We start from the raw sequence: 22768 nt of genomic DNA, 5'->3' as shown, positions 1-22768 counted from the left end.
CTGATAGACCATTTTAAACTCAATGGAAATGAGTTAGTTGTGATTGCTATTATCAATAGTTAGGACATAAACCAACAACTTTAGAATACGTGGAACTTTAATTGGTGGCTTAAAAAGGAGATTTATACTACTGAAAAATCCTTGGAGGGATAACTGACAAAGGGCGCCTTATTTTTTTCTACTGCATGTTTCCCTATGCTTTAGACTAATCATTTCCTATGGAAAGTTCACTTAGTAATTTTGTATTTCTGAATTCACTTTGTTAACTATGATAGCTTCGTTCTCTTGTACCATAAGCTGAATGGAATAATGTAGTGTTCTTAATATGGGTTTCAGGTATCAAAAATCTGATTTAGTTAAACTAGATATCCTTTTGAATGGCCAAGCTGTAGATGCAATGGCAACTATTGTTCATAACTTAAAGGCACAAAGAGTTGGCCGTGAATTGGTGGACAAGTTAAAGAAGTTCATTGACAGGTAATCATCTTACAGTTCAGTCTGTTTATTGTATCTTATATGAAAGTTGTTGGTGCTTCTGTTATTGCACATGGTGCTCTTCGCAGGCAAATGTTCGAGATCTCAATACAAGCTGCAATTGGTTCAAGGATCATTGCCCGTGAGACGTAAGATGTCTATTCTTCGTTTTTTCTTCTAATTCCTATTTTTTATCAAATAATTAAGGCATCTTTTTCATTTGCTGAAATTATATTTTTTTTATCCTAAGCATGAAACTTTAAAATTCATCTAGGGTAGAATGATATCTCCTTTCATTCTCAACAAGTATATTTACATATACTACATCACTACCTCTCTTACAATTTAAAATTATAACGTGACCAACAGGAACATTGCCCAATTTTCATAGAACTATGAAAAAGTTGCCTGTGTCAAGAAAAAACAGTGGGAGAGTAAGAACAACAAGGAAAAAGTCATAATTGCTGCAACCTAACTAAGCTAAAAGCTTAAAAAAAAAAACAAATGAGACTAAGAACTGCAACAAAGAACCCAAAAAAGGGTCTTCTAATGGATAAAAGTTCATCCGAAGCATCAGAATAAAACTCAATAGGGACTACTCTCTTGGTTTTCAGAGACGATCATCCAAAGTAAAAGTTAGTTGCCAAGATGACCTACCAAGGGACAAAATTTGATTCTAAGTCATTCATCATTGTCCACATTCACAAGAAGCCACAAATTGAATAAGTGTTGGAGCTGGATATGCTTCAGCTCAAATAAATTTCCAACAGGAACAAAACCAACCCAAAATTAAGAGAGAGAAAAAAAACAATAGTCCTGGTTTAAAGAGGAACCACAGGATCAGAGACAATACTGTGCTGTACCAACCAGAGCAAAGATCTCTAAACCAGTATTCCATATCCAAGAGGAGATTTTTTAATTTCAGCTTAGAATTGAAACCACCAAAACAAGCACATGACATCAACATCTATACCCATAAGTTAGATAGGCAGAAAGAGTTAGTAGCAACAGAAAATGGGTTATCATCCACAGCCCATCCAAAAAGATAGCAGATAGCAAAATTGATCCAGAAAATAAAATGGACAGGCCAGCAGAGAACTAGAACCGGCCAACACCCACCAAGGAAATCAGCCTCACATAATAAGGTTCTCAATATCATGAAATGAACTCCTCAAAGCAATTTTAGCCATAATAGCATTCTTAATAATATGACAAACAGTAGAAGAACAATTGATCTGCCAATAAAATTCCTATTATTTCTTTCCCCCCATAAGTAGTATAAAGAGAAGCAAATAGTAATGAAAAATAGGTTTTTAGAATGCTTCCCAATATTTAATGCTGAAATATAATCCAAAACTTGCAGTAAGGTAGGCCTAAGAAAAAATATATTTAAATCAGGCAGCAGTGTTGAAAGTAATGTAGAAGGAGAAATCTGAAAGCAAATACTTGTAGAAATTTAAAGAATCTTGGCTGAAATATGGAATTTCAGCAAGATAAAAAACATTTGAGAGAAATTTGGTGGCAAAACACTAAAGAAACTTCATAATTGATGAAAGATGAAAGAAAAAAAAAAAAAACAAGATACAATGGATCTTTAGTTCGAGAGGAAGATCCAACTCTCCAAATCTTTAGCTAGAGGCTAGAGCTCAAACAAACCTAAGAGAAAACCAAATTCAGCAAAGACATAATAGAACCCAAACCCTAGGGAGAAAATCTAGGTTAAGTAAAACACAATCCTTTAATCTTTAAATAGCCCTTTACTTTGAATTTTCCCTCCAAAGCCTATCCTTAATTAATACTTAATTAACTGCTGGCCCCTTTAAATAATCACGCCCCTTGCTGGCTGTAACCTTTGCTCCTCCTGTTGTGCACGTGAACCGGTGTAGGGTGGACTAGTCTAATAAATACCCCCTCCCAAAGACCTACCTTGTCCTCAAGATGAAAAAATGGGAATTGATGCTTCACCATCATATGGCTCCCAGGTAACGTCATGGTTGGGTAGGCTCTTCCATTTAATCAGTACTTCCTTGATCCCCCTTCTCCTTGTCGTATCCCTTCCATCTCCAATGGTTTTAACACCACCTCCAAATTCTCATTTAGTGTTGTTGGTAACTCTGAACTAACTGCATGCTCCCCAAAAGATCTCCTCAAATGTGACACTTGGAACACTGGATGTATGGTAGGGATCAGAGGTAACCTCAAGTGATAAGCCACTTCTCCAATCTCCTTCAATATCTCGTAAGGGATAAAATACCTCGAGGCTAGCTTCTCGTTTCTCCTGTTGGCTATTGTCCTCTATCTATAAGGTTGCAATTTTAAGAACACTCTATCCTCCACTTCGAATTGGATGTCCTTCTTGTGTTCGTCCATCTGTTTCTTTATAATTTGTCGTGCCTTTAATAGGTGCCTCTTCAATTTCTCTAATATCATATCTCTTTCCTCCAACTACTGCTCTATTGAAGTGACTGGTGTGCTCCTCTGCCCAAAATGGACCAACTATTTGGGGGGGGGGGGGGGCGCTTTAAATATAGTAGTCTATTGCCAACACATAGCCATTTGGCCAATAACCAAGGAGTCTCTGAAGCAAAACACCACAAGTAAGTTTTCAGGTTCCTATTTGCCACCTCTGTCTGCCCGTCTGTTTGAGGGTACTAAGCGACGCTTCTCTTTAGAACTATTCCTTGCAGCCTGAACAGTTCTCTCCAACTGACTAAGAAACACCTTATCTCGGTTAGATACCATCGACTCCGAGATCCCATGTAAACTAACCACCTTTCTGATGAATGTTGCTGCTATTGTCACTATCGTGTAAGGGTGTCAAAAGAGAATGAAATGATCATACTTTTTTAACTTGTCAACCACTACCAGAATCACTATATCCCTCAAGATCATGGTGGTCCATTTATGAAATCTATGGTGACTTCCTCCCGCACTCTGGGAAGTGCCATACATAGCTATTTACTTTTTTCTCTGGGATACCTCACACTTAGACAACATCACTTCCACATTCTTATGCATCCCCTTACAATACAATTCTATTGCTAATCTTCTGTATGTCTTATGCACACATGAATGGCCCCAAATAGAGTTCACAGGGAACTCCTGCAGCTAGTGGGGAATAAGAACAGAGGTCCGTGGCAGCATAAACCTCTCATGGTACAACAGTCTATTCCCTTATAGAGAATAGCCACGGTGGCTATTCTCATCCTTTTGTAGATCTGCCCAAATCCCCATCAGCCTTTAATCTTATAATCTCCTCTTAATAGCCCTCCAATATAGCATCACCGATACTAAAATAGCCAACTCTTGGAGCTCCCACACACATCTAGTTAAGGCACCAACTGCCTTTTTCTCTAACCCTGGCCTATGCTTTATTCAAAGTCATAGCCAAACAGCTTTGACAACCACCTCTGTTGTTCCTCAGTCACCATCCTTTGCTTTAATAAGTACTTCAAGTTCCGTTGGTTTGTCTTGACAATGAAATGTCAACCCAACAAGTAATGCTGACACTTCTGAATTGATAATACAACGACTATCAATTCCTTCTCATAAATTGACTTCAACTGAGCTCTTATCATTAAGACCTGGCTAAAGTAGGCTATGGTTCTGTGATTTTGCATGAGCACTGACCCTAATTCTTATCTTGAGGAATCAATCTCTACCACGAACATCTGGCTGAAATCTAGTAGGGCTAAGATTGGGACCGTGGTCATGGCTATCTTCAATCTCTCAAAGGTCTGAGTAGTTGTTTCTCACCACAAGAAGTTATCCTTGTTCAGCTGCTCTGTTAGAGGACACGTTATAATGTTGTATTCCCTCATAAATCTCTTGTACTACACCATCAATCCTAGAAAAAAATCCCTCAACTCTCTTTGGTTCATAGATAAAGGTTATTTTAGCATTGCCTCAATCTTGGTCTGATCAGCTGCCACCCCTTTCTATGATATCACATGCCCTAAGTACTACACACTAGCCTGTGTAAAATAATATTTCCTTAGATTGGCTCTCAGTTGATGCTCCTGTAATACTTCTAAGACTGTCCTTAGATGCTTTATATGCTCTTCATTGAACTTGCTATACACCCGGATGTCATCAAAGAGAACTAAAATCAACTGCTTACGGTAAAGTCGAACACCTTGTTCATGAGGAACTAGAAGGTAGTAGGGGCGTTGGTGTGACCAAACGGTATCACCAAGAACTTATAATGTCCCGCGTGTGTCCTGAAAGTTATCTTCAGAACATCCTCCTCTCTCATCCGAATCTGATGGTACCTGGACTTCACGTCCACCTTCGTGAATGTGGTCGCTCCTTATCTAGCAGCTCATTTATCATTGAAATAGGAAACTTGTATGGCACTATCTCCTTATTCAGGGCCCGATAGTCCACACAAAATCATCAACTTCATCTTTCTTCTTGATCAGTAGAACTAGGCTAGAAGAAGCGCTCATGCTCAGCCTGATGATACCTGCCTCCAACATCTCTCAGATCAGCTTCTCAATCTCATCCTTCTCGATTAGTGGGTAGCGGTAAGGCCCGACACTGATTGGTGATACCCCCTCCCTCAAGGTGATGGTGTGCTCCTATCCCCTCTATGGTGGCAATCCCTAAGGTGGCTGAAAAATCTTCTTGAACTGTTGTATAATTAGTTGTACTGAAAAATGGATGTCCCCTATTTCTCCCCCTCTGATACCCTCCAAACTATATACCTCCACCATAAATCCTGATTCCACCTCATGTTTGTCTCTTACCCTTACCATGGTTTTTAGAGACAACATGGCTTTGGAGAGCCTTGCATCTCCCCTAATTACCATCCTTCTTCCTTCCATCATCAGCTCCATTATCAGTGTCCCCCAATTCACCTTGGTATCCATCGAGGTCTGCAGGGATCTCATCCTCAGGATGAGATCAATGCTCCCCAGTTCCAATGCGAGAAAATTTTCCCTCACCTAGATCCCTTGCATGGTCAAGATCACTTCCCTACACACCCCTTTACCTATCTCCATCTTCCTAATCTCCATCACATCACCCCATAATATTGTGTGCCCACAAATTTCAGCCCCAATTGGTCTATGACCTTGTTGGAGATGAAATTGTGGATAGCCTCACTATCTATCTGCACCACTACGTCCTTGTATGCTATTTTTTCTCCATAGGAACATCTTTTTGCAAGGATATTGTCTGGGTTTTGGGTGCTAGAGTTGTAGAGGTACACTAGTAGGCCCCTCCCATAATGTTGCTTATGATGGTCATCTTCCTCTTATATTTTTCCTCCACCCTCTGAGCTTGCTCCATCATCTACCTCAGCCCCCTATGCCTTAGTACCCTTAGTTCTACTTTTATGTCCTCCTGCCCCTACATAAAATTCACCTCCAATCCTTCCTCAGATATTCCCCTCGGTCTCCCCGACAATAGCTTAAACTTCTCCCAATACTCCATAATTGTCCCCTCCTTAGTTATGGCATAGAACTACTCATGGAGGTCTCCTTCCCATATGGATCAGAAATGTTCTAATAAGAACTCCTTAAATTCTCCCAATGAGTTGATTAGATACCTAGCTTCCCTTCATTATAACCAGGCTTTTCCTTCCAAACATAGACCTGTCGCCATGAGTTTTCCCCCTTCCGTTAGCCCGTTGATGGCAAAATAACGTTCCACCTAGTGCACCCAACCTTGAGCATCCTCCCCGTCATAGACTAGCATCCTTAGCTTCCTTGTTCTTGCATCCATACCCTATTGGTTCCTTCGGTGTTGTGGTGGTGTGATTCTCTTCCTTCCTCCCATTGTTGATTTTTATCCCATGGCTCCCCCAACCATGCCCTTCTCCATTCTACCTCGCCTCATGCCCGGGTAGTCTCCCAAAGGGGTCGGCTTCCCTTGCTTCCTCTTTTCAGAATACCCTAATCCGCCCACCCACGGGGACCCACATGACGATCCTTGATGGAAAACACTCTCTAATTTTATTGCCTTCCTCGTGGTTCTACCCTAGGAATTGCCAGTGATTATTTCGACTACATCTCAAGCATCTTATTCATCATCTCTTAAAAGTTCTTAAAGCGGATTTCAATGGTTGAGAGTCTTCCCTCCACCCCGGAATATTTATTCTCTACTCCAGCCTTGAGTTGTTGCATCTCGCTTTTTTATACCTCAATCTTCTTTGCTACCATTAATTGGATTTAGCCTCTAATTGCAAAAATAATGAAGATATGTTTTTCTTCCTGGGAAAACGCTCTAATATCAATTTGATAGGAAATACTTGCAGAAATTGAAAGAATTTTAGCTGAATTTTGGAATTTCAGCAAGATAAAATAGAAATTGGAGAGAAATTTTATGGAAAAATATTAAACTTGCAACAATATTTGGGAAGAATTAAGCCCATAATCCATTATGAAATAGTATTGCAAATATTAAACTTGAGAAATTGTAGCCTACCCACAAAAGAGGGTTTTTACTTTCCAATCTGCAAGAAGTACAAAAATTTTATGATGTAGTTAAAAACAACATTTAAAATTGTGCAATAAGAGGCGCGCAGCGCAATTTGGTCCATTTAAGCCTCAAAGCCCACGCCATAAGTTCAGTTTATGAGGCTTACGCCTTAAGTTTACTAAGGTGCGCCTCCTCGCCTCATATATTTAAGGCGCTACCTCTAAAAATATTAACCTAAAGTTTTTTTTTCAGTTCGGCCTCCCCAGTTGCCGACGTGGCGCGCCTAGTGAGATGTCGACGTGGCATCAACATTTAAACCCTGGTTTAGGTCGAATGTAGAGGCGACGTTTAGATTTTCAAGTTCCAGCAAAAATTCGAACATTCAAGCATTCAATCCGAAGCAATTTCAAGCATTCTTCACTCAGTTTCTTCTAAGATGTCATCACCCCCAAAGAGAAAGGTAACTTAATGCTATGTTTTCTGTTCCGTATTGCGTATGTTATGGTTATGTTATGTCTTGGTGTTCAAGGTTTTAAAGATCTTCTTATTTTATGATTGCTCTATGCGTATGCATTGCTTCTCGAAATTTTTTAAATATTTGATACTTTGATGCCATCGTGTTTTCTCTGTATTCAGGGTTTATGATGAATTTATGTTGAAATTTGAAACATAAAACCTAACTAAATTTTAAGCACCGAGTAATATATGCGTAGGCTATGCATACGAAATGCATCTTTTTTGCGTATGCTATGAGTACACGTTGCGTGATCCTTGCTTATATTATGCGTGCTTTATGCGTGCGTATAATTTGCTGCCATGTTTCCTGCACTGTGCATTCTTGTGCGTGTGCTATGCGTAATATATGCGTATGTTATGCGTACACTGTGCGTGACCGTTGCTTATATTCTGCGTATGTTGTACATTTTTTGTGCGTATCTCATTTACTTATTTTTAATTTTTAATTTTTACAATTTTCAGATATATGTTCGTCCAATTACCTATCGCTGCTATGTTTCTTCGTTTCAAACAATCCGTGATAACTTTACTCAGCAAATTACTCTTGAAGTCAAGGACCCATTGAAACGTTTAAAGATGATACAATTTTTGGAATTTTCTGGGTTTGAGCAAAATATCCCTCTTATTTATGAGCTGATCTCAAGGTGAGACATTTCAAAACAATGCTTTGTTATAAATGGTCAACCCATTCCTTTCACTGCTGATGAAGTGACCCTTCTTGCTAGTCTGCCAAATAAAGGAGAAGAAATATCCGGGCATTCCTTAGCACATACTTCAGTTATATCAACGGAAATAAGGACAGACATGATGGAGTTGAACAAGCAACCCCCCCCCCAAAACCCCCCCCCCCCCCCCCCCCCGAGACTATGTTAAGAATGTTTATCATGTATTTATATTCAAATTTACTTTTTCATCTTAACAACTTCAAAACCCCTCGGTTGATTTAAAGAATAGCAAATAATTCAGATGATTTTTTCTCAATAAATTGGGCAAGTTCAATTAGGGAATTTTTAGTTGAAGAGTTTAATAAGACTTCCTCCAAGATTTCAAATAAGAAGCCAGCAGGTTATATCAACGGTTTTGTACCTCTGCTAATTGTGAGTGCTAACTGCTAACTGCAAAATTCATTCAAAATTTTATTGCCTTAAAGTGAGTGCTAAAATTTTCTTTCATCTTATGCAGATTTGGTTCCTGGAGCATACTACTATTCATGCTTCTATGTATGCTGACAAAAGGCCCCGTTTTCTTCGATGGGCCGATGATATTGTATATACTACAGAGGTGATTACTAACTTATTTGCTAATATAAGAAAAAGTCAGATTTGTAATGTCCTACAGGTAGTTTCCCAGGCAGAAATGGATATGGTTAATGTCGAGAAATATCCATCAGACAGCCCTCCATCCCCTGATTCCCCTCATGAAATATTCACCCATTAAAATAACCCCCTCCAATCTCCCCACATACCCCACCTCAGTAAGACCCCCACCAATCTCCTCAATAAGACCCCCACCAATCTCCTCAGCAATCACACTTAAGCTTTTCTGCTGAAGCACTTCAGTCTCTACAAGAAACAATAATCAAATCTTGCCAAGAAACATTCACAAAACATTTTTGAGAATTTGAAGACAGGCTGAGCACAAAGTTTGAAGATCTAACTGAGAGAGTTGGAGTTATTGAGGTCAAGCTCAAAAATTACATTGATCAGAGCAAAATACCCACTCAGAAAAGATCTGTTAGCTATTTTTCATCTTTCAATAAGAGACATAAATCAGATATCCCTCCCCCACAGCCCTAATGAACCAAATGAGCCAATCCCACCAAACGATCCAATCCCACCAAATAAGTCAATCCCAGCAGAAATGCAACTTATCCCATATACAAATCCAAATGAACCAATACCAGTAGATAACATTCAAATAAAACCTGTAACTTATGTTTATGCAGATGAAATAGAAATTACAAAGGTCTTCTGTGTTTGACTTCTGAGAAGAGAAATTTTGTGCGAGAAAGTTTGAAAAAGTTCAATAAAAGGTAAAAAAATTGCAACTTATTTTTTGTTTGAATATTTGTATGCGTATGGTATGCGTGGGTTATGCATATGATATGCGTGGGGTATGCGTATGATATGCGTGGGGTATGCGTATGGTATGCGTGGATTATGCTTATGAAATGCGTATTTAATATTTTTTTTTTCAGGGACGATAATATCGCGTTTGTTGTTAACGTTCTTATTTCCAAATCTGACATTGATGAGTTATTAAGGGATAGTTATTTAGGCAATGAACATGTAGATATTTTATCCCATCTCTTAGATGAGAAGTGTAACCTTATGCCTGACAAGTACCATAAATTTTTATACATCTCTCCAATCTATTGGGTTAGTAACTTAGTATTCAATTTATCACTTTAACTATTGGATTTGTAACTTAGTATCCATTTCTTAGTTTTTACATTTACTACTTGCACTTGCAGAATAACAATAGAAGGGATAAATTGTCCAAATTGCAAATCGACCATATAACCGAGCTTTATGTTTCTTCAAATAACATTTTATTAGAGCCAATCATTGAATCCAATCACATTACCCTTCTGGTTGGTTTGCTGAAAGAACAAAAGTAGAAATTTTATGACTCGTTGGACCACCGCGTCAAAGAGCATAGGCTTGTTGTTCCAAAAATCGTAAGTGTTAGATGAACATGAACTCTTCAATTTTTAAAAAATTTACAGAACTAATCCTTGCTCTACGTATATTTCAGCTTAAAGCCCTATATTCTTAATAGTGATATCAGAAAATGAAAGCTTTCTATCATTAAATGTGTACCAAAACAAGAGAACTCTGTAGATTGTGGAATATATGTCTATAAATATATGGAAAGAATAAGTTTTGAAGGCAACACTGATTGGACTGATAGTACAAATTGGCAAGTAGACATGCCAAAGTATAGGGCAGAATTTGCATATGAAATATTTTGTAAAATGTTGAAAAAATAACAGTTTTTTATTCTGTGTATAAATATTTCTTTTTATAAATGTTTAAACAGTTTCTGTGTATAAATATTTTTCATTTTGTGTATAAATATTTATTTCTGAAGGCTATTTTTCAATTCTGTGTATAAATGTTATTTACATTGATTTGATTAAAAAATAACTCATTAAATGATAATACGAATAAATTACGCATATCGTATGCATAACAAACGCACAACGTACGCCGTATACACGCACTACGAATGCACAAAAGACGCACAATGTACGCCGTATAACGCACGTAGTAAATTTTATTTATAAAATTCTATTAAATATTTTAATTAATATTCATCTTTGTTTGTAAGTTACATTAAAATGATGAGGAATATGTTTAACACGTTGAACTTATACTTGTTATTACAAATTAGACGCATTGTGATTTTTATGATTTCATTTTCTAGTCTTGAATATGATATTTGAACAAGTATAAAAGGTTTATGGCTCTTGGTGGATTGTATTTAAGGAAGAGAAATAAGGAATATGATGTTTGAAAGAGTTTGTGTTTGACATTTGCGTTTAAAGATTAGTGTTTGAATTTCTTATTTGTTTTAACGAAAAAAATAATTTTATAAATGGTTTTGAAACGTTTTAAAAGAACACACATAACACACGCATAAAATACGCATATCGTACGCATAATACACGCACAAATTACGCAGATATTACGCATAATACACGCACAAATTTTACTTATCGAATTATATTAAATATTTTAATTAATATCTATCTTTGTTTTTAAGTTACTTATATTAAAATGATGAGGGGCTATTTTTTATGAATAATATTTTTCGTTGGCTCTCGATTGATGGGTGGCAGATATGGTTGAGAGGGTAAGAGGGTTGATTGATTTTTTATGGACCTTTATTACTATTGTTCAACATTCATATTTCTACTATATAATGCGAGAACACTTGAAGAAAAGTGTAACTCATGATTTTCAAACAGAAGTAATGCAGCCTTGACCGAAGGTAAGAAAAGTGTAATCCTTATCCTCAAACGAATCACAAACTACCAGAAACCTTAGACTTATTTCTGAAGTAAAAAAACATTCCTTCTCTCAAAGGCTGCATTACTTTTGTTTGAAAATTATGTCTAAAAATCAAAGGAAGGTTCTCTTGTAATCAAAGGAAGGTTTTCTTCCATTCATTACTGCGATACTTATCCCCCTCCTTGTTAACATTAACCTGGTCAGGGAAGAAGATAAGTATCGTAGTAAAGATTGGAAGGCTTGGTTGTTAAAGATGATTTATATTGAAGTAGGAAAGTTGATTTTTTTTTATTGATGTAGGAAAGTTGATGTTGTTGAAGATGTACATTAAGTTACAGCACATCATATGGATTACGCACAGCGGACGCATAGACTACGCACAAAATAATATTACATATATTTTATCAAATATTAATACAAAATCATACATTAAGTTACAGCTGCTCCAACTGCTAATTTACAAATAATTTAGAAGAAGTTTTATAAAATACGCATAAAATATGCATAGAATATGTCTCTCATACGCAGTATATACGCCTTAAATACGCATTACATACGCATTATATACGCATAACATACGCACAACATAAAATTGAACACATCCAGAAAATTTATCTGACGGCTCGACATTATATAATACTAAACATGTCCAGTAGGACCAGTACTCATACTAAACCCTAAACGCGAGCTGCTCTCTAAATCTTGGAGGTTTCTTCTACTACGAGTTGGGTTGCTTCCTTCTCCGTCTGACCCGCGGCCGCTTCTGTCCGAGGCTGCTGTCTCCTCCGACCTGCATCAGATCATAGAAAAGATTAGTAAGAACTCGTTCACTTCATATTTTTCTCAATCAGGATGGTCAGAAATAAGGATAAGGCTGGATCAGGTCATAGAAAAGATTCAGCATGAAAATATAACACTCAGGTGGATGTAGGAGGCAGTGATAAAACATATGTCTATCTGAAATGCAATTACTGTGATAAAGTTGTGAAAGGTGGTGTGACTACGATGAAGGAACACCTTTCAGGTTCTCACAAGAATGTTGCTCCATGCTCCAAAGTTCCTGATGCTGTAAGGGATGAGATAAAGTTATACATGAATAAGTCTACCACATCAAAACATCTTGTACAGAAGCAATTTGAGGATAGAGTTGATGCTGGATCGTACTACGGGAGTGAGCGCAGCGTTAGGGATTCATCTTCTTCTATGAAGTCCATTTCATCTAGGGGTGCTAGAGGGCCTATGGATCATTATATAATTGACACATCAGATGATAAGCCTTCTACTATACAGAAGATGGCCCTAGAAAATGCAAGGGAGGTGCGGAGAAGAGTGTGTAAGGATATAGGCAAATTCTTCTACGAAAATGCAATTCCATTTAATGTTGCAACAGCACCTGCTTATTACAACATGATTCTTTCAGTTAGAGCATTTGGGAGAGGGTTCAAACCTCCAACCATGTATGATTTAAGAACATGGATTTTGAAGGAGTTGGAAAGCACTGATAAACGCATCGAATAAATTAAGAAGACTTGGGCCCAAACAGGAGTAACAATTATGTCAGATGGGTGGTCTGATATCAAACATAGAAGTCTGATCAACATCCTCATTAATAATCCTTATGGTACTGTATTTTTAAGGTCAATTGAAGCATCTGACCAGGTCAAAGATGCTGAGTTCATATTTGGATTATTAGATAGCATTATTGATGAGGTTGGAGAACATTTGGTTGTACAAATTGTGATAGATAATGCAAGTTCTTATGAGGCTGCAGGTAATAAACTTATGGAGAAGAGGAAACATTTGTATTGGAGTCCATGTGCTGCACATTGCATAGATTTGATTCTTGAGAAGCTTGGGGGGCTACCTCAACATAATAATGCACTCACTAAAGCCAAAAAAATAATCAAGTTTATTTACAACCACTCTTAGGTTCTAGCTCTTATGAGAAAGTTTTCGAAGAAAAAAATTCTAAGGCCAGCCGCAACAAGATTTGTCACCGCTTACTTGACCTTAGAGAGCATGCTGGATGCCAGGCAACCTTTAGAGGCTATGTTCACATCTACACAGTGGTTGAGTTGTGCTTTGGCAAAGAAGGCTGAGGGAAAAGAGATTAGAAACATTGTTTTACATGACAGATTTTGGCAAAGTGTCTTATATGCCATTACAACCACTAGATCTTTAGTTCATATTTTAAGGATGGTGGATGCTAAGAAGAAGCCTGCAATGGGTTTCATCTACAATGCCATGGATGAAGCCAAAGAGATGATTGCCTCCAACTTAGGAGGCATTGAGGGAAGCTGAGAAATTTGAAATATTATTGATGATAGGTGGGAATTACAGCTTCACCGACACTTGCATCGCTGGCTACTACCTAAACCCTCAGTATCAATATGCAGAGAACAAGTCTATAAACCCTGAAACAAGGTTGGGTTTATATCATTGCATGGATCGTTTAATAAGTGATGCAACTGAAAGATCAAATGCTGGCTTGTAATTGGTATCTTTTAGGAACAAAGATGATTTTTTTGGATTACAACAAGCAAAAGATACAATTGCCAAACGATCTTCAGTTGAGTGGTGGATTCAATTTGGTGATGGGACTCCAGAATTACAAGGTTTTGCTGTGAAAGTTTTGGGCTTGACATGCTCTTCATCTGGCTGTGAAAGAAATTGGAGTACGTACAACCAAGTACATACAAAGAGGAGAAATCGCTTGTCGATATTGAGGATGAACTCACTGGTGTACATTATGTACAATAGGAGACTCATAGATAGAAAATTGAAAAAAAAAAGAATTAATGGATGATGAAGATCCTTTGTTTTATGATGATGTGACATCTGATGATGAGTGGTTTGAAGATGATGAAGTTGAAGTGATGCCGTCTGAATTACAAGATGAAGATTTAAATGTTGATTTTTTTGATAGTCTTAAAGCATCCACATCCACCACAACTCAAGAACAAATCTAAAAAGGTATATAAATAATATAGTTTTCTTTTCTTAGACTTTTATTATTATATTACACTATTATTCATTATGATATTGTTCAAAAATATTTAGGGAAGAGGAAGATAACTAATAATGAGGAAGAAGAAGCTGATTTGGAGATATTGGACTCTATAGGAGAGGGGGAAGAGGAGAGAGCAGTTCATCATACTGATGATTCAAATGAAGACCCCCTTAGTGATGACTGATGAGTGATGACAGTGCTGATGACTGATGACAGTGCTGATGACTAGTGAGTTCTTAACTTCTTATGTGATATGTCTCCCTTATTTATTCTCAAAGATGTGGTAAGTAGCATTTTTATGTTTTATATATTATTTACTCATTAGTATATACAAAATTTATTATTTTATGTTTACGCAATTTTTTTGATTTTGAGGCTTACGCCTCATTTCGCCTTGAGGCTTACGCCTCGCCTCACGAACGAAAAACGCCTCAATACCCGAATACGCAATTTTAAACCTTGGTTAAAAATCGTAGGTATCGAGTCTCTCAGGAGAAATAAGTAGACCAAGATATTTCAAAGCATTATGAGCAAGGGAAATATTCAAAGTGTGACAAATATCAACAACAACTATAGAACCATTTGAGAATATGGCCAAGCTTTTCCTTTTATTAATAACGATCACAAAACAAAGAGAGAAGTGCTCCAAAATTTTCTTTAAACTTTTATTATTTTGAATTGAAGCTTTCCCAAAGACATCGTCAGCATAAAGAAGATGAGAGAGATGATTCCCTCTTGTAGCAATGCCTTCAAAAGGAACAATAGAGATTTCATCTTCTAAAAAATTGGAGAAGGCATCCATGACTATACAGAGGAAGGGGATAAAGGACAACCTTGACGAAGACCAGAAGTGAAACTAAAAAAACCTTCCATTGCACCATTGAGACAAACGGAGAAAAACACATCCTCAATGCAACCTTTAATCGAAGATATGAAAAGGTTAAGAAAGCCTTTTTGTGCTAGCCTGGATAAGAGGAAGTCCCTAGAGACAATATCAAATGCCTTGTGAATATCAAACGTAACACAGAAGAAATTTCCTTTGGCAGTGCAATTAAAACCCTCAACATCTCAGATGCAAGCAAAATATTGTTTGAAGATATTCTTTTCTAAATAAACTCGGCCAGGCTAGGATGGATGATAAGAGGCATAACATGTTGCATTCTATTAGCAAGAATTTTGGACACAATTTTATAGTAAAAATTACATGAACAATGGGCCTATAATTCGAGATATGATAATGCATGATTACTTTTAGGAATAAGAGCAATGGCTGAAGCATTAGCATATCTAGGAGAAGTGAAGATGTGCTTAACAGCCTTGTTGAAAATAGGATCCATAACATCCGAAGCCTTCTTGAAGAACTCAAAATTAAAACCGTCAGGACTAGGGGCAAAGGAGATTTAGAGCAGAGAATACAATCTTTTTAATTTCCTCATAAGATATAGGAGCAATCAATTAAGAAATAAGGTGCGAAGGAATAGTGCTGCCAGCTGGAATAACAAGTGAGTTGGCTAATGTCGGTTTAGGGGAGTTAAAAAGCAGTTTCAAGCAATAGCATCAAAAAAATCTTTAGGATCAGTGAACAATGATATTTTGCTTACACTAGGCTGGAGCCAAGGTGGAGCTACCCTAGGCTGTCTACTCCTGCTCCTACACCTAGGCGATTCTTTGGCTATAGCGGATTGTTGAGGATTTGTGGGGAAACGGGTAGGAGGGTGAACAATCAAATCACAGTCGGAGATTGGATGTGCTTCCAATCATAAACAACCTTTAAATTAGAAATATTCCCAACAATTGAAACTTGAATTTCATCTGGAAATCTGAAAGGGGGGAGGATTTATCAATCTGAAAGAAGCATGTGCAAATGTTTGTCGTCTTTTTTGCACGCTCTTTTCATTGTGATAGGTTAATCTTGAAAGCATCCCCTCTGTTATATAAATGTAATGATTCCATCAATTACTCCCTGTAACCTGAGATCTTTATCACAGCATTTCAGCTATGAGAAAAAATGTTTTATCAAAATGCTACGGTGGTGACGTTACGAGAAAGAGGAAGCTTCTAGAAAAACAGAAGGAAGGAAAGAAGCGCATGAAGCGGGTGGGATCTGTTGATATACCTCAAGAGGCATTCCATGAACTTTTGAAAGTTTCCAAGGAGTGAGATGCGTGTTTTTTTAAGGTCTATTCACTTGCATGTACATTTTAGTTGTATATGTATCTTAACATTAAGGTATGTAATCGTTTCATGTAGTTAGTTGTTCATTCTTTCTTTAACGTGAACTTATTAAATGTTATTATTTTATAAATAAACTGTATTTAATTTGATGATCAATTTTTAATAGGATGGGTACAATGAAGCTCAATGCTATTAAATTATAATCCTTGATACCCTCTTGTGTTTCTTATTGGTTTTGTTGGATCCAATTGTGTTTGTGGACAACAAAGTAGAGGCCTAAGGACCTTTGGTCTTGGCAAAGTGAATGTTCCTTAAAATAGGTGCTTTTCTATGGCTAGGCTTGGCGAGCTTTCATTGGAACGATCTCTCACGGAGAGAGCAAGTGATCATGATGGTTGTTTGAGAATGTGGTGAGTGTCAGGCTGCTAGTTTGATGAGCAATTTTTTCCCACGTTGTAAAAGGATGAGCTCTTTGGTGTGCTCGTGTTGATCTCAGTGGACAAGTTCTCGCGCGAGTGCCAATCGAATGGTACCTCTTGGATTGTTGGGTGAGTTATATTTTAGCTTTCTTTGATGGTCATTTTGTTTGTTATGATCCGCCAATTATTTGTTAAAAATCTATAAAGATATGTTAGTATATAAGTATTTTCTCTCATGGATATTATAATCGGGCATATAAAGGCTTTGTTTGAATTGAGGGAAGGAGAAGAAATGAAATGAAATTCGAACTATAAGAGCTTGTAAATGAGTCTAAGCGAAGTGAGCGTCATTTGTAGCAATGAGTGAAAATGAAAGTGTTCCTAGTACATGTCAATCTTTTTTGAATTAAAATTATAATTATGATATAATTTAATTATTTAAAATATTTAATATCTATAATATTTTAATATTATCAATCCTTACATGAAGTGATGCCACGATTTTGAAGAACTATGAATGAGGAAAATTTGCAGCGCAAGAGTATAACTGAAAAGGAATTTGATAATATTCATATTCGCATCCAAGGATTGATATTACTTTAAATCTTATTAAAGGATATGACAATATAATAGCCATAAAGGTACATTTTGAATTTATAAAAAAAAAAAAGAGTAATCTTATTTTTAATATTAAACATTACTATCTTATTTCATGAACTTTCATAATTATTTATATGATCTATATAGTGAAAAATTGTAAGAGTTATGCAAATAATGAAAGAAAAAATGGACATTAATAGTTAATACATCATAAAAAAATAATCTTGATTTTTTTTTTTTTAGAAATTTGCAACTTGCATTATAAAAGAACAAAACTAGTTACAAGCTAAAGAAAAGGCTCACATTACTCCTTCAACAAACAACTAAGAGAAGAAGGGATGTTAGCAAAAGAGAAACTATCAAAACAAAAATTATTCTCTAAAGCCAAAGTAGCACAAAGGTCGGCTACCTTATTGCAATCTCTATGAACATGGTGAAAAATTACCTTATTGAAGTCGGCCAAGAATACAAGATCTTCGTCTATTCGGTTGTAGCTTTGCCACTTAGCCTTATTCAAAGAATTTTGAATAAACTTAATAATGTTGAGGTTATCACCTGCAATTATTACTCATTTGCTATCTAGCATCCATCCTTGAATGAACTTTCTAATTGACACCACGGCATCCATCTCAAGTTGTGCCACATCCCAGTGAATTCTTCTCTCCCCAAAGGCAAGTAGTAATCTTCCTTTGTAGTCTCTAAAGATACCTCCAATTCCAGAACTATTTGTAGTTAGAAGAGAAGCATCAACATTTATTTTAATTCAGTCTAGCGGTGGAGGGTGCCAAACATTTTGGAACTCCATAAGGAGATTAGCACCCCAGCTATCTAGAAATGGATTATAATGATTCGTTAATGAAGATAAAACACTTGCTGCAATAATAGAGCTCAGACTAGTCTTCTTCCCATGGACAATCTCATTTCTGTTTTTCCAACACAAATATACCGCAATGCAATATAGTTTGACCATATTAGGAGCAAAAACAGTAAAAGTTTTTTGCTCTCTCAAACATTCTTCCAAAGAGTAAAATATAGTAATATAAAATCTCCACTCTTGAATTTTTCGAAAGACCTGCAGCAGATACTTACACCGAACAACAATATGCTCAAAGTTTCCACATCTTGACAGCCTCTTGCACATAAATCATGATTTGTAAGTTTCCTATACTTCAAAAATTCATTTGTAAGAATTGCAAATTTTCTCATCCTCCACCAAAACAGCTCCATCCGAGGGCTAAACTTAAGCTTCTTTTTAACCATTTTGAGAATCCAAAATCTTCCTCCTTAATATCACGGTATATGTAGGATTCATATGCTCTAACACTAATAGTTCTGCCTGAAAGATGGCAAATCTCCTCCAAATAATCATCTTCAGCATTATTATAAATCAGAACTTGCAAAATTAAAGAGATGAGATCCTCATGGAAGAAACGTTGCAACTCCTCCACCTTCCATCTTCCATTCAAATTAATGAAGCGATTGAGCATTACATTTTCCAATCCTAAGCAATCAACAGTTGTTTGCCAAACTTCCAGACATTTGTCTAACATCCAAATGTCTTTTAGAACATTTATCTTCCTTCCATTGACCACTCTCCACCTTAATAAAGGTTTTAAGTATCCAGCAACTTCTGTTAAATTTTTCCAAGCAATTGAGGATCCTTTTCTGTAATCAGCATTCAACATATTATCACCATATTTAGCAATACTGTTTCAATGAAGCAACGAATCTGGATTTTGGATCTGCCGCCATGACAATCTTTATCTAAGAGATCCAGCTCTACTAACAGTTGAATGAAAATTCAGCCCACTAGCTGCTTTTGGCTTACAAAGTTCTTCCCAACATATGTAATGCATTCCTCTTTTGCCATTTCTTTTATGCCAAATGATCTCTCTACAACATTTGTCAACTTCATGAAGCATTTTCTTTGGAACCAAAGTATGTGTAGATATGAAAGTTGGAAGAGATAGAAGAGAAGATTTAGCAAGAATAATCTTACCAGCCATAGAAAGACATTTGCTCCCCCAAGCATTCAGCTTTTGTAGAATATTATCCAGTAAATAATGAAAATCAGATTTCACCGATCTTCTCAGCATCATTTTAATGCCCAAGTAATGCATCTCCTTGATGATTTTGAACTTCAGAATCTATTAAACCTGTCATTTGTTAGATTTGCTAGATGCCTTGCTGAAAAGGATTTGTGATTTTTAATTGTTCACCTTCAGCCCCGTCCAGGAGTAAAAATTTGATTCTATACTCTTCAATATATTGCCTAGCTTTTTAGATGCTTGAGAAAAAATCAGGACATCATCGGCATATAGAAGATGGTTAATCCTTTGAGCTCTAGGGGAGATTTGAATTCCCAAATCTTGTTCTCTTTGTGCCATAGTAAGTGAGAAAAGTTGAGAACAAATGATAAAAAGATAAGGAATGCAACCTGTTCTTCCAGGAAGGAATGCAACCTGTTCTTCCAGGAAGGAATGCAACCTGTTCTTGAGCGATACATCTAGTAATACAACCTTTCATTCTATTCAAAATCATAGTTGCCAAAAGCTTATAAGTAGTTTGACACAAACTTATAGGCCTATAGTTAGACAGAACAATCAGATTTCTTATTTGAGGAATTAATATAATCAATATATCTTTCTATTCAGTATGCATGAATCCGGTTTTGAAAAAACTATCAATTGCTTTCCATGTTTCACCTTCCATAATTTTCCAATAGAATTTAAAAAAGGATGTAGTAATACCGTCTAAACCAGGAGACTTATTATTACCTTGATGAAAAATAGTATTAATAAGCTCCTCTTTAGTGAAATCAGCACTCATCATATTAGCATCATCTTGGGAAATCTTCAGATTTTTTGGAATTAAGGGCCGACCTGTCAACTTACACTCCATAGCAGTCCACTTTTTCTCAAAAAAAAAAAAAAATGAAAAACTGCTTCAATGTGTTCAAAGTCCTCTACAAGATTGTTATTCTCATCTTTAATTTGCCAAATAAGATTGCCATTCTTCTTAGCATAAGCAAAGTTATGAAAAAAACTGGAATTAATATCACCTTCCTCATGCCATCTAACTTTAGCTCTTTGGTTCCACGAAGTAGATAATCTCCCGAATGTAACATTCAACTCATGTACCTTGCTTCTCAGAAGTTTCAGATTGTCAACCGTGAGCCCATCTCCCATGGATTCCTCAATCTGTAGCTGTAGAATTTCCCTCTTCAGATTAATCTTTAGTAAATTCAGCTCTCTGCATTTGTTTTTATTCCAGAAATATAAAGCTTTCAAAGTTTTTCTTAGCTTCCTTTGTAAAATTTTCAGCATGATTACCAAAATCAGATTTTCTCCAAGCCTTCAAAATAATATTCCAAGCTGCAGGATATGACTTCCATGTATCTTCAAATCTAATAAATTTAGATTTCTGATTTTGAGGCTTAACCACATTGAAGGAAATAGGAAGGTCCGATGCTAGCCTTGGTAAATGCTGAACCTTTGCAATTGGAATTTTCTGCAAAGCAGTAGAGTTTAATAAACATCTATCCAACCTCTCCCAAATTCTTGAAGCACCTTCTTTATTGTTACACCAAGTGAAACATGGCCCAACAAACCCAATATCATGGAAGTCATTGTTTTTCAAAAACATCTTCATCTCCTTAGGTCCATTAGAAAAATGGAACCACTTCCCTCCCCTCTTGTCATCCTTAGATAGAATGCAATTAAAATCACCTCCAATAATAGAAGGTGTATCACAAGGCATACAATGTTCAAGAGTTTCCAATAAGTTTCTACGGGTTTGCACATCCTTACCTCCATAAACAGTAGCTACATTACAAGTACCAAATACATCGCTGTTAATAACTCCCATAATTACTTGAGAAGAATGTTCAATAATTTCAATAGAAACCACATTCTTATTCCACAGCATAAGAATCCCCCCCCCCCCCCCCCCCCCCCCCCCCCCCCCCCCCCCCCCCCCCCCCCCCATCAGCAAGATAGTGAAAGAACTCCCAATCGCTTCCAATTAGAAAATTGATATCATTCTTATCAAAACAAGACATCTTAGTCTCAGATAGACCAACAAAAAACCCCTCATTATCATTCACTATCTCCCTAAGATATAGGGAGGCTCCCTCTTTCTTGCCCCCCTACAATTCCAAAAGAAAAATGAAGCCATTATAAAACAACAGGGGAATACTCCCCCATCATCTTGTTACTCTTACTTTCCCCTCTTCTCTTCCATTGAGTAGCTTCAACAGGTCCCAATGATTTTAATTCCTTAGCCAATTTGATTTTGCCTGAAGTTGTCAAAGAAAACTCTTGATCTCCTCTGCCATGTAACTCTTCAGAAGAGACTACTAGAATTTTTCCTGGAACCGAACTATTTTTAGCAAAGTCTTCAGTGTGATCATTAGACTTGTTTTTATCCTATGTATTAGCAACTTCAAAAACTTCTCCTTCCTCAAGATCTTCCTCCAGAATCTGAAATTTGTTATTGATACAAATATTAGTTGGATCCTCCTGTTTTCAGACCTGTTCAATAATAATAGTGTCCTCACTGAGATTTTGAATTCTCGAATTTCCCTGCAGCTTTTCTGAATTATTTGGATCAAACTACACCATTTCATCCTGAGCCTGGACCAAATTACCAACAGGTTTATACACCAGCTTATGCTGCACCGTTGATCATGCATTCTTCCTTCCATTCCTGAATCTTATATTTCTAAAATTCACATGAATCCAAGGCTCGTATTCATCATTCTCTTGGTGCTTTAAAACATCTTCAGCATGAATACTATCATTCTTCATTACTTCCCTTGCTCCAGTCACATTTTTCTCCTTAATCAGCAAATATTTAAGTTCAGGACATAAATTTTTACTATGCCCAACTCTCCCACAATGATAGCAAAGAGAAGACAACTTCTCATATTCAACTTTTTGAAATGTTCTTCCTTCAATTCCTTCAATCCACACTCCCTTAGGTAGTTTATTTTCAAGGTCAATACGAACACAACAACGTGCATATTCTCTTTTTCCCCATTTAAAAGAGTTCCCATCAAGGAACATAGGAATTCCAATCATAGAAGAAATTCTAGAAATATTTTCCTCATCCCAACAGCTAAATGGTAAAAACGG

The 22768-nt window shown here is 36.6% G+C and overlaps 1 protein-coding gene across 1 annotated transcript; it reads left to right on the top strand.

Annotated features, from left to right (window-relative positions):
• Positions 1-329: 329 nt before the first annotated feature.
• Positions 330-16819, top strand: LOC110102069 (translation factor GUF1 homolog, mitochondrial). The gene is made up of 3 exons (XM_020830245.2): positions 330-477; positions 564-623; positions 16428-16819. Exons 1-3 carry the CDS (start codon positions 398-400, stop codon positions 16597-16599), a joined length of 312 nt encoding a protein of 103 aa, XP_020685904.1. The 5' UTR covers positions 330-397; the 3' UTR covers positions 16600-16819.
• The last annotated feature ends 5949 nt before the right edge of the window (positions 16820-22768 follow it).

Source organism: Dendrobium catenatum, unplaced genomic scaffold (assembly GCF_001605985.2).
Source record: "Dendrobium catenatum unplaced genomic scaffold, ASM160598v2 fragScaff_scaffold_414, whole genome shotgun sequence".
Classification (NCBI taxonomy): domain Eukaryota; kingdom Viridiplantae; phylum Streptophyta; class Magnoliopsida; order Asparagales; family Orchidaceae; genus Dendrobium; species Dendrobium catenatum.
The sequence above is the reverse complement of the archived record's forward strand: the minus strand, read 5'-3'. Positions and strand labels throughout refer to the sequence as shown.